This window comes from Triticum aestivum, chromosome 7B (assembly GCF_018294505.1).
Source record: "Triticum aestivum cultivar Chinese Spring chromosome 7B, IWGSC CS RefSeq v2.1, whole genome shotgun sequence".
NCBI lineage: Eukaryota > Viridiplantae > Streptophyta > Magnoliopsida > Poales > Poaceae > Triticum > Triticum aestivum.
In genome coordinates this window covers 9,649,717-9,665,655 of record NC_057813.1, presented here as the reverse complement: position 1 = coordinate 9,665,655, position 15,939 = coordinate 9,649,717, and the positions used below count along the sequence as shown (strand labels likewise).

Sequence of the window (15,939 nt, the reverse complement as noted above, 5' to 3'; positions counted from 1 at the left end):
ACGACAGTAACCTGAAACTTCAGATAACAACAGTAACCTGAAACTTCAGATAACAGCAGTAACCTGAAACTTTAGATGACAGCAGTAACCTTGAGCCATCTTATTTCCAGAACTACCTTGGGCCATCTTAAATAAAAATAAATACCTCCAGTAGAATGGTATTGAAGTTACATCTAGCATTCATTGGTAAAATATTTTGTTCTGTTTGCCTTGAGCTTGCCGTATGATCAGATAGGACACATTTATTTAAGTGCGGTATATGAAATTTCTAAATACTTACAATTTGCAGTCTCCATTCAGAAGATAATTTCTGAACGCTTCTCAAGGTTGTGCTTCCTTCCTAAACCTTGGTGTCTCCTTGACTAGCATTTCTGGTTCTGTTGCTCTCAGTTGTTTTTAGCCTTTGGAGAAATTGGTCAGGCAGGAGAGGAAGTTGGAACTTTGATGGGGTGACTAGCTGCTGTATCTTGAATTAGGCATGCTTTCGATTACGGGTTGGCAAATATAGGGTGAACACCGAGTAGAAGAGCATTATATGTCCGTGATTTGATGTTGCTACTGAGATCAGTCATCTAGTGGGATTGGTACCGAGCAGGAGAGCATTATATGACGGGTTCAAATGCATTTTTATTCAGCATCAGGACAGTTTCTATATTGGACGATTAAATATGAAACGGCACTAACCTTGAACTTCAGATAACAACAGTAACCTTCAGCCATCTATTTTCAGAGACCTTGAACCATCTTTTCTTGACAGACCAACCTTGCTTATTCACGAAAGTGAACATTTCTTGTAGAATTGCATTGAAGTTACATAGGGATTGGTAGGTGTTCATGGGTGTAGTATTCTGCCCTGCTTACAAGGGCTTGAGGATAACATGATCATGATTTCCTGGTTCCCCCCTTTCTATTTGCCCTGAGCTTTGCCGTATGATCAGATAGGAAAGGATACATTTATTTAATTAGATTATGCTATGAAATCTTGGAACAAGTTAACCAAGTCGTTGTCTCCGTTCAAAAGTTCTATTAATTTGGTGATTAGGTTAAAATTCATTTTGAATAAATTTTGGTTGCATCTTCGTTTTGCTTGTCTGGTTTAGCTCAAGTTTTGTATTGGTTTCTAATAAATTATGGGTAAGATAATATCAAATGTACTGGTTTCTAAGGAGGCATTTCAATATTTTATCAGCTCGGTTCTCATCGTAGTTTCCCCTTTTAAGGAAGACCACCTTACAGTCCTAGCGAATCATATGTTTTTTATTAGCAAAACCAAACTGATTTTGAGAGCAATGATACAATTTTATTATAAAACAGTGATCGATAGAAACAAACATTAAATTTAGTCCTCTGAAGTCGTCGTCCCCACCTGCAGCCTTTCTCAACTTCCCTCCAAAGCTCTGGAGAAAAACCGCAAAGGACCAAACCTACACAGGTTAAGAATAAACCTCAAAGGTTTTGAAGAACCACATGAGCCCTCCACCTCCAGAGGTGATCATCTTTAAACCACTGAACCACAAGGGGCGCGTTTGGTTGCCTGCACTAGGCCCAGCCTGGCCCGTGCGGGAAAGACTGAGTCCGTTTGGTTGGTTGCATTTACTGTTGGGCCTGCACAGCACGAAACTTAAAGCACATCTGGGCTTGACTCGCTGGAAACGCTCAGATCGGCAGTTTCTAGCAAGCCTGACTGAGGCGAGCGCACATGATGGGCCACTTGCACAAGGGAAGATGGGAGGGATACTAGCTGGTATGCAGCCTTGTCTCAAAAAAAAAAAACTGGTATGCAACTCCTACCTCCATTAACCTTCTCTCTAATTCTGTTCTTCCTAGCCCCTTCGGATCTACACAACAGTGCTTCGATTCGAGGTAAGCTCTACACGAAAAAGATGCACCTCGATGCTACGGTTTCATTCAGGCGATCGGTTTGTAGTTTCGTCGGCCGTAAGTTCTTAATTTCGTGTTCTCATTTGGAGCTATTCTGGAAGAATTTTGTCAGATTCATCATGCACGATCGATCATTTGAAATTTCCTTTCACCAGCAGCCTAATCTCACAGTTCCTCGCAACATTCGTGTTGTAAGTTTTTGGTTTCGACATCGTAGCTTCATCTCTTTGAACAGCAGTCTACTGCACAAACGCCGCCATGTCGAGCTCCTTTGTCCTCTGCTGAGAGCCCTCCTATTCGTCCCTCTCGATGCCGACGCCCTTCCCCTTGATCTCCTTGCCCACGTCCTGCTACACTAGAGTCGTTTCCGGTGTCGCTCTCTGTCGTCCTCGTACTGCACTGTCGCTGCAATGGCGCGCACACTGCTTTCTTGTGTCCTCTGCCTCCGCGCACACTGTAGTTCACCGCGCCGCTGACGGGGTCGATCATCTTGGCCTCCTCTCTCTCGACCTACTACACTTTAGTTGTTTCCGGCGTCGATCATCTCGGCCTCCTCTCTCATCCACCGCATTGACGATACCATGGTGCGAGCACTGCATTCTCCTCCTCTGTCGACTGTCTTTGCGCGAGCACCACAACTAGTTCGCTGACGGTGTCGCTCGCCGTGCCGCCGACGGGGTCGCTCGTCCACGACTCGATGCTCGTCATGTCGGACACGGTGCCACGACCACTATCCACCGCAGTTGCCATTGTCCTGCGCACACTACATTTCTTCTCCCCCTCCCTCTGCTAGCTCTTAATCATACCTCATGCGTGCAACCAAACACCGTGTTCATGTGCCGCTTGGGCCAATGCAGGCAACCAAACAAAGTGCACTTACGTATTACCTAATGCAGCGACCCTAGATGCAGGCAAGCAAACAACTTGCAGATGACGCATTTGGGGTTGTTTTTCCTCAACCAGGCTGGATTAAGATGTGTATGCAATGCAACTACTGTTCACTACTGCAACCAAACACGCCCAAGAAAATTTGCTCGGGCCGTTGTTTCTTCGTAAGACTGCCAAAAAAGAAGACCGAGAGCATAGAGGGATGAAGTTGGAAAACCAGACACCAGAGTAAAACTAGCACCAGTGAAGGCACTGAACATCAAACCATCAGATCAAGCATCATCGACTCTTATGAGTTATGATCGAACAACACTAGCCCCTTGAAATCTGCAATCATGACCACAGTAAGACAAATACTCCCTCCGACTTAAATTAAGTGTCGTAACTTTATACTAACTTTAGTGCAAGTTTGTACTAAAAGTTGAGACACTTATTTTAGGTCGGAGGGCTTATGTTGTAAGGAAAATTTTATTCCATGCGATGTCGCCCTGCCAGGTAAACATGAATGAACTTGATAAAAAATAATATATAAATTACACACGAACGCCAATCTAAGGTACCCTGCCTCTTGTTTTCTCGGCCAGTCGTCGGCAAAGGGACCTCGCATCGCCACCTGAGTATCCCTCGGTGCAACTGCCGCGTATCCTTCGGTGTGGCACTTGTACTAGGAAGTTCATGCTCTCGCAGGGAATATTTTGTGAAGAAAACTAGGAGCTTCTCTGACTGAACTGGAAAGCCTTACAAATGGAGCGACGAGTCAGTGTGAATGTACGTATTGGAAAGATTTGACTGGGAACTATAATCAAGCTACTAACCACTGCTGCCCAAAACGAAGCACAAAATTAGGACGTGATTAATCTCCGCTTTCCAGGACGAAGCTGAAAATTACGTACACTAGGATTAAATTAAATCTTTGCTCTCCCAAACGAAGCAGACAATTATGAAATTTAATCCACCCTTTCCAAAACGAAGCACAAAATCACCTGATTACCCATTGCTTAACAAAACTGCAGGAGGTAAATTACCATCGCCTACGCGAGAGATTTCCTACTCCGGCATTCCTTACTCATCATGCAGTCGCGAGACTGACGCGCGCCACGTACTACATATACGTACCTTCCAAGAATCCATCCGAGGCAGCACGCATCCCACCACCGACCACCCTCGTCCAAAGCCCAGACCGCTGCGGCGCAACCACCTTCCGGTCTTCCACCATGACGCCGACCCGCCACTCGCCGGCCGTGGTGGCCGCCGCGCTCCTCCTCGCCGTCCTGGCCAGCGGCCGGCGTGGCGCCGAAGCGGGGGGCGACGAGAGCGACTGCAGCGTCGCGCAGACGGCCTTCAGCGAGTGCACCGGGTACGTGGCCGGCCTGGACGAGGAGATCCCGCCGCAGTGCTGCCAGGGGCTGAGCGACGTCAAGGACCTGGCGCCGGGCGCCGACCAGCGCCGGGACCTCTGCGCGTGCCTCCTGTCGGAGATGCTCGCCGCCGGCAAGGTCGACTCCGGCCGCGCCGCCGGCCTCCCGTCCGCGTGCGGCCTCAGCGTCGGGTTCCTCCCCACCAGCCCCGACTTTGACTGCTCCCAGTACGTACCTTGTTTTGTTCGTCCTTCCATCAGCTGCTTTCTCAAGTTTTGTGTGTCACCGAACGAAAATTCTGAATTTCCTTGCAGGATCCCCTGAGTGGATCGGATTGGCAACTCACTCTGCGGCCGGCCTAACGACCGAAGAGCACGGATAAGAAGAAGCGCTTTGATTTGCTAGCTAGAGTTGGCAGAATGATTACCTCTTGGAAAATATTCTATGAATGATAATCTTGTTGAATGATTCTTTTGTAATGGAAGATCGCTGCAACCTTTATATATCAGTTACGGATTTAGTAGCGGATGAATGTCAGCATGCTATGGCTTGGCGCAGTCGTTTGTCATATGCGCGCTCACCGCTCTATTGTGAGTGTACTCTCAAAGATGAAAGACATTCAAAAGGATGCATGTAATAGGGACTAATTTTATTTACTGCATGAAAAAAAATCGAGAGGTGTTAGTACTTATTTTAACTAAACACTAGGAGTTGTACACACCCCCCCCCCCCCCCCCCCCCCCCCCCCCCACACACACACACAAATTTATTTAGCGCATATACGTGTAGGGTCCTGATTTAGTTGTCTATTGCTTAGTCATTCTTAGTTGACGTTGAAAGTCTTGAAGCCGCGTCCTTCATGACCGTGAGGGTCTGGTCAAAGTCATCCAAAAGTTGATGATAATCTGGAAACTTGTCCTCGTCAACTGATAGAATTATCTTGATAGTGCTTCTGTAGCTTTGGTAGTGAATAATCAGAGCCTACAAAAGCAATCCTAGAAATTAATTGCCAATCATGGTATAGGAAAAAAATGAAATACTCTAAGGGTTTACTAATTTTAATTTTTTTTGTGAGGTTACTAATTTTAAGATTGTTCTAGTACAAAATCTAGGAAAGAAAGCTGAGCTAAAGAAACCCTCAATTGATTACTCTACAGGCCCGAATCAGGGGCGGACCCAGGACAAAAATGTCCTAGTGAGTGGATCAGTGTGCCTCAGGATGGCTCTTCGCATAGTGATCCTAATGCAGCGGGTTAGTTGAGCAACCTGCTAGCAACGATTTTTGTCGGAGCTCCTTCACCCCGTCCTTTATGATATATGCATGTTTGATTCATTCCTATTTTTGTTTTTCTCTTCGGTTGTAACCCAACACCTAACCGAGATCTCGATGGACCGAAGCGTCGGTTATTGATTTCTCATAAAACCGTTTGGTTAGCAAAATCAGAAACCAAAATTCCAAATAAACCGAAGGACGGGAGACGCTCCCCCCTCGTGCCGCCCCGCTTAGGCGACCCGAGGGGCGAAAACCCTAGCCCCGCCGCCCCCTCCCCTCCTCTCCCTTCCCTCGCCGCCGCCTGAGGCAGCTGCTGCCGGGCAAGCTCGGCCCCCCTGCTGATGAAGGCGGCAGCGGGGCCCTCGCCGCCTCGCCACCTGTGGGGGGCCTTTGGATCCGGGGCGGCGGCCCCGGCAGGTGTGGCGCCGCCGGTTTCGGCTCCCGGTGGCGTGGGCGGGGGTCGCTGTTATCTCGGCCGTGCGGGGGGCGAGAGCCCCGGTGGATGCAGGCCAGCGCGCGGCGGCGGCGGATTCGTCTCCTGTCGCGTCAGATCTGGCCGCCTCCATTCCCCTTCTTCCCCAACGAGCGCCTCCCCCCTCAGATCCGCCCTGTTTCGTCATGGGACTGCGGTCTTCTGCGGGTGGGAGTGGGCGACGGGGCTGCAGGACCGGGGGAAACCCCTAGCCAGCCGTATCGGCTGCGACAACGACGACGCCCGCGGGCCCGCTCACCTTCCTGGAGGCGCCGGTCAGGTCCTGCCCCCCTACCCCCTTCCCCTTTGTTTCCCGGGTGAAATCCTCAACATTGTTGGGCAGCGGCGACGCCCAGGGCGCCGTAACCTTCTTGAAGGCGCTGTTTTGGGAACAAAGATGGGTTACAGGCTTCGTGGTGGTGTAGGTGGAGTGTGTCGGCGGCGGCAGAGTGTCTCCAGCGGCGGCGGTGTCCCCCTGGGCATGTGGTCAAGCTGGTTTGGTGCTCTTTGTTGGGCTGCAGGGCTCCTCCGGTGCCCGTGGATTCTCCAGGACGTGAGGGGATAGGGTTGCCCTCCTCCGGTGGCTGCTCTTCTGCTCGTCGAGCGAGCCGACGATTTGGTTTTGGCTCTTGCTGCTGCCCATTTGTGCATTCCGACAGCTCGCCCCTGTTTCATGCCTGGACTCTTGCATTTGGCATTGCTCTGTTTCAGGTAAGTCGCCGACGGCAGGCTGGGAACGCCTGGTTCCGCCCCTGTGGTTTCCTGCGATGCCATCCATGCAAGTTCTAGGGTGAGCATGTCCATCGCTCACCGGTGCGGCGCCTTGAGCCAGGCGAGGAGGCAGGGGCCTTCTGTGACGATGGATCTGGATGGATGTGTCTCCTTCAAGCCCAGGCGTTTGGCAATGGCGTGCTTTGCTCCGTCGTCGGTGCTCTTTGCTAAGACGCTTAGCGTTTTTGCCTTGGTTCTAGGCGTGTATGGGGTTCCCGGCATCTCTAGCTATGTGTTCTTTACTTCTAGCTAGCTAGCTTGTTGTATGCCTCTGTGAGCTGCTCCTAGGCGCCTTTGTTTCTTTGCCTTTTGTTTTTATTTCCTTTTTGTTGGAGTGTGGTTGTATTCCAAAGTTGTAATCCTGGCCGGTTGATGGCTTTGTTAATCCAAAGCCGAGCTCTTCTTGAGCCTACGTTTCAAAAAATAAAATAAACCGAAGCACCGAACCGAATAGTTCGGTCTAACCGAACGCCCAGGGCTCCACCTGAATAATTTCCATTAATCTGCTTATGCAGTTAAATAATTTGTCGGCGAATCCTCCTAGCTATATGACGCCCGTGGGCGTCGGATGCTGGGACGCCCACAGGCAAAGCTAGTTGGACCAGCCCAGATCAAGGTTCACTGTGTTGCTTCTGCTATTTCGCTTTTTTGGGGTTTTCTGTTGTGGTTTACAGTTTGGTTTTCTGTGTTGGTTTTTCTTTCTCCGGCAATTTATTTATTTTTTGTCTTTCCTTTTTTGTTTTTACTTTTCATTTTCTGTTTATCTTTTTTTCTATTACCAGTTTGTTTTGTTTTTTTGTTCCTTCTGTTTCTTTTTTGCCTTCTTGTGGAATTTTTATTTTATTTTCAGTATAAATATATTTTTACACACACACACACACACACACACACACACACACACACACACACACATTTTTTGAATATAAGGTGGACATTTTTTCAAAACACAGTGAACTTTTCTCAATATATGCTGAACATTTTTAATAGATGGTGAACATTTTTGGATATACGATGAACTTTTTTGTATATATGGTGAATATTATGTAAATACACACTGGATTTTTTCAAAAGTAGGTAAACATTTTTTTCATATACTCTAAGCTTTTTTAAAATACACACTAAGCATTTTTAAACACAAACTGAATATTTTTGAAGTACACAATGAATATTTTTTACACACACGATGAACTTTTATCAGTACACGACGTTTCCTAAGAAGGTGACATAATAGTGTTCACAACCTAAAGCAAACTAAAACAATGTACCCCTTCAAAGTTTAAGATATCTTTGTGTTACCAGTTTTGCTAGTGGATACAAATGTACATGACTAATCAGTTGCATTCTTATAGAAATTAAGTAACTTATGAAAAACTGGAAGTATGCAAGATCACAAGTTCCCTACCTCTGGAATCCCATAGACGCTAGGCGCAAGGAAAGCCACTGGGTGTCCACATAACTCTACCTGTTCAGCTGGTCCAACCATGTTTGAGAAAACTATTGTTGTACGTGCGAAGAGACGCCGAAAGATTGAAGTTCCTACCTGGTTCAATCATCACGATGTAATGCAATTTGAAACACTAAAACGAAGAAGAAGAATTATGAGCTGTTACTTAATTTGATAGATTAAGTTTTTTGTAGTTTAATTTTAGATTGAGCGAAGGGAAACAAAGCAGTATACCTTGACACCAAAAAATTTCGTGAAAATCAGACCAATCTTATATGTCAATATCACTTCGAGTGACCTCTTTTTCCTATCAAGAACCTTCTTTGCCTTGCGAATATATGCAAGTGGATCTTCGTGCATGGCCAGATAAAATGAAAGAATAATGTAGCCCAGTTTATTTCCCCATGTCACCTCGTTCCTCTTATCAGATTCTATCACATTAACATATGTCTGTTCATAGTGGTAAAATCAGAAAAATAAGTTAAAATACTGGTAATCTATGAAATATGATGGTGATATCATCGGACAATGTTCAGAGATACTCCCTCCGTATCAAAATATAAGACGTTTTTTAGGCCAGTTTAGCCTACAAAAACGTCTTATATTTTGGTACAGAGGCGGTATATGTTGGTGAAAATCGATGGTGCATGGCATTTAGCATCCATTAATTGCATATATTTTCTGAAAAGGTAAGTACATCTTACCTTACCTGTAGGCTAGTGGCTGGCCTTGTGTTGACAGGAAGGAGTGATCGCAAACAGATTTTGCTAGTGTTAGTGTCACCTGACATTGAAGTTTAAGTAAAGAACTGTTTAGTAAAAACAGTTGCACCATTAAACACTTGCTTGTTACCCTTGAGGTACTTACCGGACTTGCGGAAGTAATATCTTGATAGAGCAGCAGAAGTCACTGCAACCAGCACATCATTGACGGTCTGTGGTTCCCGGCAAAAAAGAAAGAAAGTTAACAGTCCGTGGGGAAAATATAATAATTTGATGAACAAATTAAACTGCTAGCTTAGCTTAATTATACGTACGCAGTTCATGGAGCTCTTGAGGAACATGACGTCATCCAGGCTAAGACTCCGGTGGACGAAGCGCTTGGCGTGGAACTCATCGTCGTCGGCACGCTTGAACAGGGTGCGCGGGTCACTCAGGAACAGAATCGTGGCGGCGAAGTAGGCAACGTCCGACGCGGTGTTCCACGCGAGCACGAGGTACGACCAGACCCACGTGACGAGCGCCAGGGCGCCCGTGGAAAGCGGGGGCCGGCGTCGCGACGCGTAGATGGCGCCCGTGCGGGAAGGACGACGACGACGCGGAGGCGTGGCTGGCCGAGCCTTCGTGTCGGCGGCGGCGTTGCGCGTGGACATCATGAGAAGCGCCATTAGAGACATGCCGTCGCCGTAGGCGTGGTGCACCCGGACCGCCACGGTGGAGGCCGCCTCGGAGGTCGGGAAGTCGAGGAGATGGAACTCCAGAAGCGCGCGGGAGCGGTCCATGGGCAGCGTGGACAGCGAGGCGACGTAGTCCTCCACGGCCTTGTCTGGGTCGGCGGCCACGGCCGCGCCATCCAGCCTGGGGACGATCATATGATCCTCGGCGTTCACAGCCGTGCGCGCCCATCGCGCCCCTCCATTGCTTGACCCGTCCGCCACCTGTACGTGCATGGTCGTGCATATGGTAATTAAACGGAGCTCATGAATGTTCTTCCAGCGCGCGGTTAAGCAGCCGTAGAGAGTGACAAGAGTACGGACTTGAAAACCTTCAGAAAGAGTGCGTACTTGAATGCATCCCAAGCGCGGGCATCGGGCAAGCAGAGATTCGATACCGGCTCGGAAGATGCTCAGGTTTATCGGCGTGTCGAGGCCGATGGTGACGACGATATAAATACCTATATCTTCCATGGCTCTTGCTGTAGGGCTCACGGGCTCCTCCGCGGGGTTCTCCTGCGTCCACTCGGTGCCGGCAGGTTCTGTTGACACGCGGATCGGGAGCAGTCGGTTTCCTGGAACTGACGCCCATGGACTACCACTCACAGGGTCCATTGCTGCTTCCCTATGCATGAACGCTGGCTACTCGATCGATCGTATGCGCAAAGGCTCTGTTCCCTAGCTGTTATATATAGGACTCCCGAAGGTGATGGCGCAACGCACCGGTTCCGTTCCATCTATTCTGCAACTATTTCCGATATGATTTCCACAAAACGTATCAGTAATATGGAATAGCTATTTGGGAGACCGACAGTTTGGGTAGGCAAATCATGTTCGATTGAGCTGAAATTTTGAGGGAATCTCAGAAACTCGTGTGTCTACTTGTCTGTCAAATTTGATGCTATTTGGTTCAGCGGTTAGATAGCAGTTTGTAAAATACGAAAGGAGACAGAAGCTGTGCAAACTCTGCTTCCTCTTGTGGTTGTTGTTACTGCCGTCAGTTGGCAATGTGGAGAGTGTGTTGTAAATCTCTCTAGAGGTTCTAGAGAAGACTTTGTACTCACCGTTCTCATAGTGAAGTTGTGTGGACCGGTCGGTCCACAACCGTGCTTTTTTTTACTCCTCAAGTTGAGGAAGTTTTTTCACGTTCAATCATGTGTCACATGTGCATATTGCTTATGTTATTCGACTGCTTACTTGTTAATTGAAACTGTCCTCAAAGTTCATTACAAGTGGAGGGGAAACTGCCAGTTTTTTCTTTGTTTTTTCTGATAGGGGTTGGCAAGGCAAATAGTTGTGTATTTCAAAAAGGGGTATTTCATAACCACATCAACTAAAGTTAAATTTTTGAGGGGTAAAATAATCGTATCAAGTATTATGAGTCTGTGCAAAAAATCACACACCAATAATTTTTGAAAACACAAAACTAGCCTATGCGGGGTATGTTTCTCACACTTAAATTTTGTTTTTTAGTAGTCGGTGTGTGTAGTGTATCTTTCTCCTAACTTCTGTTGCGTTGTGTTATATATCTGAAATAAGCTAGGAAGATATTTATCTTGCCATATGGATCGAATTAATTCATAGTCTCTCCATCCATTAATTGGTGGCGTAAAATTCACTAAGATGTTTATCTTGCTACTATGACATGAAGGCCTCCTTCAGGCCAATGATTGTGCTTTGTGCAACATAATGGGAAAATGGATCCACTGAATTCAATAATTAAGATTATAATACATGTGTTTATTATGTGTTATCATTTTTTCAATAACTTTACATCTGACCAATTGTATGATATCTACAATTTAACTCTTCCAGTTTACATCTTAATAGATTTTTATTAATAATTATATATCCTTATAATAGCTAGGCCGTGCGGGTGCACAAGTCGATAACCAGTTCTACTAATGCATATCCTTCTTATACAAATTCTTCACATTCAAAACACGGCACTAGATTTATACTACAAGGCATATTCAGTAAAATTTGCTGCGTGAGGGCATCTCCAACGTTGACCCAGAAATGGACACCACAAATGTCCGTCTTTATGTCCAGACATGGTCCGTGGGCATGATACCGGAGCCGTCCATCCAATGCTATTTACAAATTAATCTGTTTGGGAGGAGAGAGAGAGTGGAGGAGGACCATGCATGTGGTGGAATATTATGGTGTGGTGTCCGGTTGTGAGGAGAAAGAGAAGAGGGGGACCATGCATGTGAAGAGAGAGAAAAGAGAGAAAAGAGAGGACGACCACGCGGAGGCTTTGGATTGATCAAGTGCATGCCAGGACTCCCACATAGCTCCCCTCATTTGTCTCAGATTTACCGGAAAGCGGACGTCGGACCGCTCCGCGAACAGGTAAGTGTCCCCGTTGGATGATAAAAATTAACAAAAATGGTCCCGGCAAAATATACCAGAGCTGTGCAGTTCTTCTTTGGAGATGCCCTTATGCATGGGTTTAGAAAATGCACAGATGTAATTAATAGATCTAGTGCTAGATTGAGAGAAAACGATGGTCTATAACCTGCACTGGACAACCATGAAAACGCCTTCCGGTGCAAATTCCTTCAAAAGCCACACACTTAAGAGGCTTCATGTGATGTAGCATGCATTTGGGTTCAGAATCCTCGAGTTAGCCACATAGATGGGGCTCTACAATGATGCTAGGGGTCTCCTGCATCCACAGCAGCAACAATATTTTTAATCCCCAATCTCACCTAAATAAAACAGATCAATCCCCAATTGCACTAACCCTAACTCAACAAGAACTGTAACCCTACCTCAGCAAGAACCCTAACCCTAACTGTGGCCAAGGAAATAACATATACCCACTGCCCCAGGTCCATGCTGGTGATGTCACAGTCATCATGTGAGCTCGATTACCCATCGTTCCAGGAAGGCATGGCGGAAGGAAGGTGACCATTGCTGTCAGCAGCGGCGGCGAGTTAGGCAACCAGAGAGAAGAGTGAGAGCGAGAGGAGTGAGAGCACGGGAGTGAGGAAGAGAGTTACCCCTCGGTCTATTTTTGACTGAGCGGTTTGGTTTCGACCGACCGCACTGGTCTGGTAATGGCCGTTAACAGCCGCATTGTCTCCGCCCCTACACGCGTGGCTGGCGGGCCAGGTTTGTCAAAAAACGGTTTAAAACTAAGCAAAAGGTTTGTTTGGGTTTTTTGAAACAGCCGACTATGATTTTGGTAGTTATTAGTGACAAATAAATTTCTGATAGTTTTTTAAAACCCTAATCCGAAAAGTGGTAGTTTTATGCTATTCACTCCCTTCTCGGAAAAAAAAATACCACTAGCTGAGGAAATCACCGACCGAGTACTCACATGAGAGCTTAGCATTGCCATCTCAATGATCTAATGATCAGAATGACAGAATGGACGGAGATTAAGTAAAGTCAGATCCCAGAAGGACGTCGATGACACGACACATCAAAATAAATCGCCATTATATATTGTCAATGTTCCGTACGTACCGATCATCCAAATGTCAATGTCAGAAGGACGGCAGGTGGCAGTACAAAGGCACGGTCTTGCAGTTTCTTGTTCTAACAGGAAACTGGTTCGACAGGTCGATCGGCTGTCGCAGGCGTTTGACTCCATGATGAGGTGAGTACGTTGAACTGTCGAAGTAGCTAGCTAGCGGTTCAGTCAATTAGCCGTTGATGATGCCACAGCGTCGACGGCAACCGTGCCTGTCAGCATCAGCATCCGCTGCGCACGGACATGGGCTACAAAAGCCTCTTAATTGGTAGTACATGTTAGAGATTAATCCAACTTACATATTAGAGTTGGAGACGTGGCTTGCATGCCAACGTGAGCGTCTGAGTACTAGAAGTCCTAGTTTGAATCAGTTTTGAATTGCTAGGTTAGCTAGCTTCACGTCGGTTTGGCCCATATATATATGCGGTCATATACGTTGTAAAGAGCACAGAAAAAGAGAAATAAAGGATCAGGAGCGACACGCCCCTGTTGCTATAATCGAGTCTGGTGCCTTGTGTTCTCCCGTGAGTTTCTAGCCGGCCACTTCGTATGTATACGCGTGTGTTCCGGCAGGAGGGAGTTGATCCAGCGGCCTGGTATAGCTTCGTACATGTGGTGATCGGAGAGTACTCGTAGGCTGGTGGCGTCAAGGGCGAGGCTACGCCAACATTTGGTATCAGAGCAAGGTTCAAGATCGTTGGGTGAGCGCTGTGACTGCGGAGCGACGGTCAAGATCATGGCTGAAAAAGGAGGAAGCGTGTTTGTCCAATACCTGATGCTGACGAAGAGCAACTACTCAATTTGGGCGGTCAAGATGAAGGCGTTGATGCGCGCACAAGGAGTTTGGGATGCGGTGGTGGCCGTCTCCGGCAAGGTGGACGACACGATGGATCAGAAGGCGTTGACGGCTATCTATCAAAGTATCCTAGATGATGTGTTCGCCTTCATTGCTGAGAAGACGACATCACATGAAGCTTGGGAGGCGATAAAGACGAACCGTCTTGGGGACGATCGCATCAAGGAGGCGAGGTTGCAAACCCTCAAGTCTGAGTTCGAGAGGCTCAAGATGAAGGACACGAAAACAATCGATGACTTTGCTCTCCGGATGACAACCATCGTCAATGGGATACGAGGGCTTGGAGAAAAGTTCGAGGAGACAACTCCGTTAAGAAAACCCTTCGAGCTGTTCCGCCAAAATTTCTCCAGATTGCATTGCCATAGAGCAGTTTGGCGATTTTAAGACGATGACTATGGAGGAAGTCATGGGGAGGTTGAAGGTTCATGAGGAACAATTGCACGGCTATGTCGAGGACGACCAAGACGGCGAACAACTTTTGTTGACAAGATCAGAGTGGAGAGCAAGAGAGCGTCGTCGTGATAAATCCAAGGACAAGTGCTTCAATTGCCAAGACCTAGGACATCATGCTTATGAGTGTCCCGAAAAGAAGAGGGGTAAGAAGAAAAATCTGGCGGATTGCAATCTCATCCAGGATGATGAGGATGATCCGAGATTGTTCTAAAGAAAAAGAAAAAAAGAAAAAAAAATAGAAAAAGAAAAAAAGAAAAAGAAAAAATAGTCATTGTGTTTTCTGTCGTCTTGTCAAAGGAGTCACAGGTTGAAGCGGTGTGCACGGTGTTCCGTGAGTCATGTCCATGTCCTCGTGGAGCGTCCTGGTTGCGGCTAGCATGGGTTCGGTGTGATGCCGAAGGCGGACGGTGGTAGGTGAAGCCATTGTAAAGCGAGGAGGTGTGCGAGCAGTGGAGAGTGGATCTACTGCAAGCAAGTACAAGGAGTATGGTGCGGACCGAGTGCAAGGCAGCGGCTAAGCAATGACGGTGGCACAACATTGTAGAGCAAGGAGGCGCTGCATGTTTCCAGGCGGGTCATACTCAGCATACAGACATGACATGTTTAGTCGAGTCGTAGATGTGGTAAGTTTGGATTAGGGAGAGATTGTTAGAGATTAATCCAAATTACGTATTAGAGTTGAAGACGTGGCTTGCATGCCAACATGAGCGTCAAGTACTAGGAGTCCTAGTTTGAATCAGTTTTGGATTGCTAGGTTAGCTAGCTTCAGGTCGGTTTGGCCCATATATATATGCGGTCATATACGTTGTAAAGAGCGCCAGAAAAAGAGAAATAAAGGATCAGGAGCGACACGCCCCTGTTGCTATAATCGAGTCTGGTGCCTTGTGTTCTCCCGTGAGTTTTTAGCCGGCCACTTCGTACTATACGCATGTGTTCCGGTCGGAGGGAGTTGATCCAGCGGCCTGGTATAGCTTCTTACATGTGGTGATCGGAGAGTACTCGTAGGCTGGTGGCGTCAAGGGCGAGGCTACGCCAACAGTACAGCCGTAGATTAGACGCACTGGCCAGCGATCCAGTTGAAAGCAACGGATATGATTTAGCAACTAGAGTACATGTTTGTGCCATTATTTATACTAGCAAGAGGGCCCGTGCGCTACAACGGGAGAAAAGAATAACACACGCTTTTATTTTACAAAAAAGTATAATCTAAGTATTTGTAGCTACGACCCAAACAAAGATGGTCTTTGCCTATAAAAGTGCAAGTTCAAAATTTTACAGGTCTTCTATTTAAACACGGCTTGCATGTAGATTTAATACGTACAAAGAAACGGGCAAGTGATCTTCAATTTCGTCTCCAATCCTAATTTTGCTGAGATGTTCATCCACAATCCGGATCATTACCGATATGAAAGAAAGATGAATAATACACTGTTGATTAAGATTGCACCCTATATAGTTTTTTTAAATGGTTAACAGGTAAAATAACATCACATTCAGATTCTATATATTTTTCTAATCAAATTCCATATATAACGTGTTTTTACTTTTTAGAAGATATGAGTATTTTAAAAAACATTTGATATGTACTGCGAGTTTCATGTAAGAAACATCAGGGGGTTTTCCATAA

The 15,939-nt window shown here is 46.7% G+C and overlaps 1 protein-coding gene across 1 annotated transcript; it reads right to left on the bottom strand.

The window, feature by feature from the left end:
- Positions 1–4,893: 4,893 nt before the first annotated feature.
- On the bottom strand, positions 4,894–10,274 carry LOC123161462 (wax ester synthase/diacylglycerol acyltransferase 11). Its single transcript, XM_044579290.1, has 7 exons — positions 9,871–10,274; positions 9,124–9,744; positions 8,955–9,021; positions 8,797–8,870; positions 8,322–8,537; positions 8,046–8,183; positions 4,894–5,108 (listed from the first exon to the last, which is right to left on the bottom strand). The coding sequence occupies exons 1-7, from the start codon at positions 10,150–10,152 to the stop codon at positions 4,941–4,943; spliced, it is 1,566 nt and encodes a 521-aa protein (XP_044435225.1). The 5' UTR covers positions 10,153–10,274; the 3' UTR covers positions 4,894–4,940.
- Positions 10,275–15,939: the final 5,665 nt, after the last annotated feature.

Bases quoted from the DNA above. Each gene is read 5' to 3' on its own strand.
- LOC123161462 (XM_044579290.1), bottom strand. From the start codon at position 10,152: ATGCATAGGGAAGCAGCAATGGACCCTGTGAGTGGTAGTCCATGGGCG. The intron at 9,745-9,870 runs GTACGCACTCTT...ATGCACGTACAG, and splicing joins CGCGCTTGGGATGCATTCAA to GTGGCGGACGGGTCAAGCAA. The intron at 8,184-8,321 runs GTATACTGCTTT...TGATTGAACCAG, and splicing joins CGAAATTTTTTGGTGTCAAG to GTAGGAACTTCAATCTTTCG.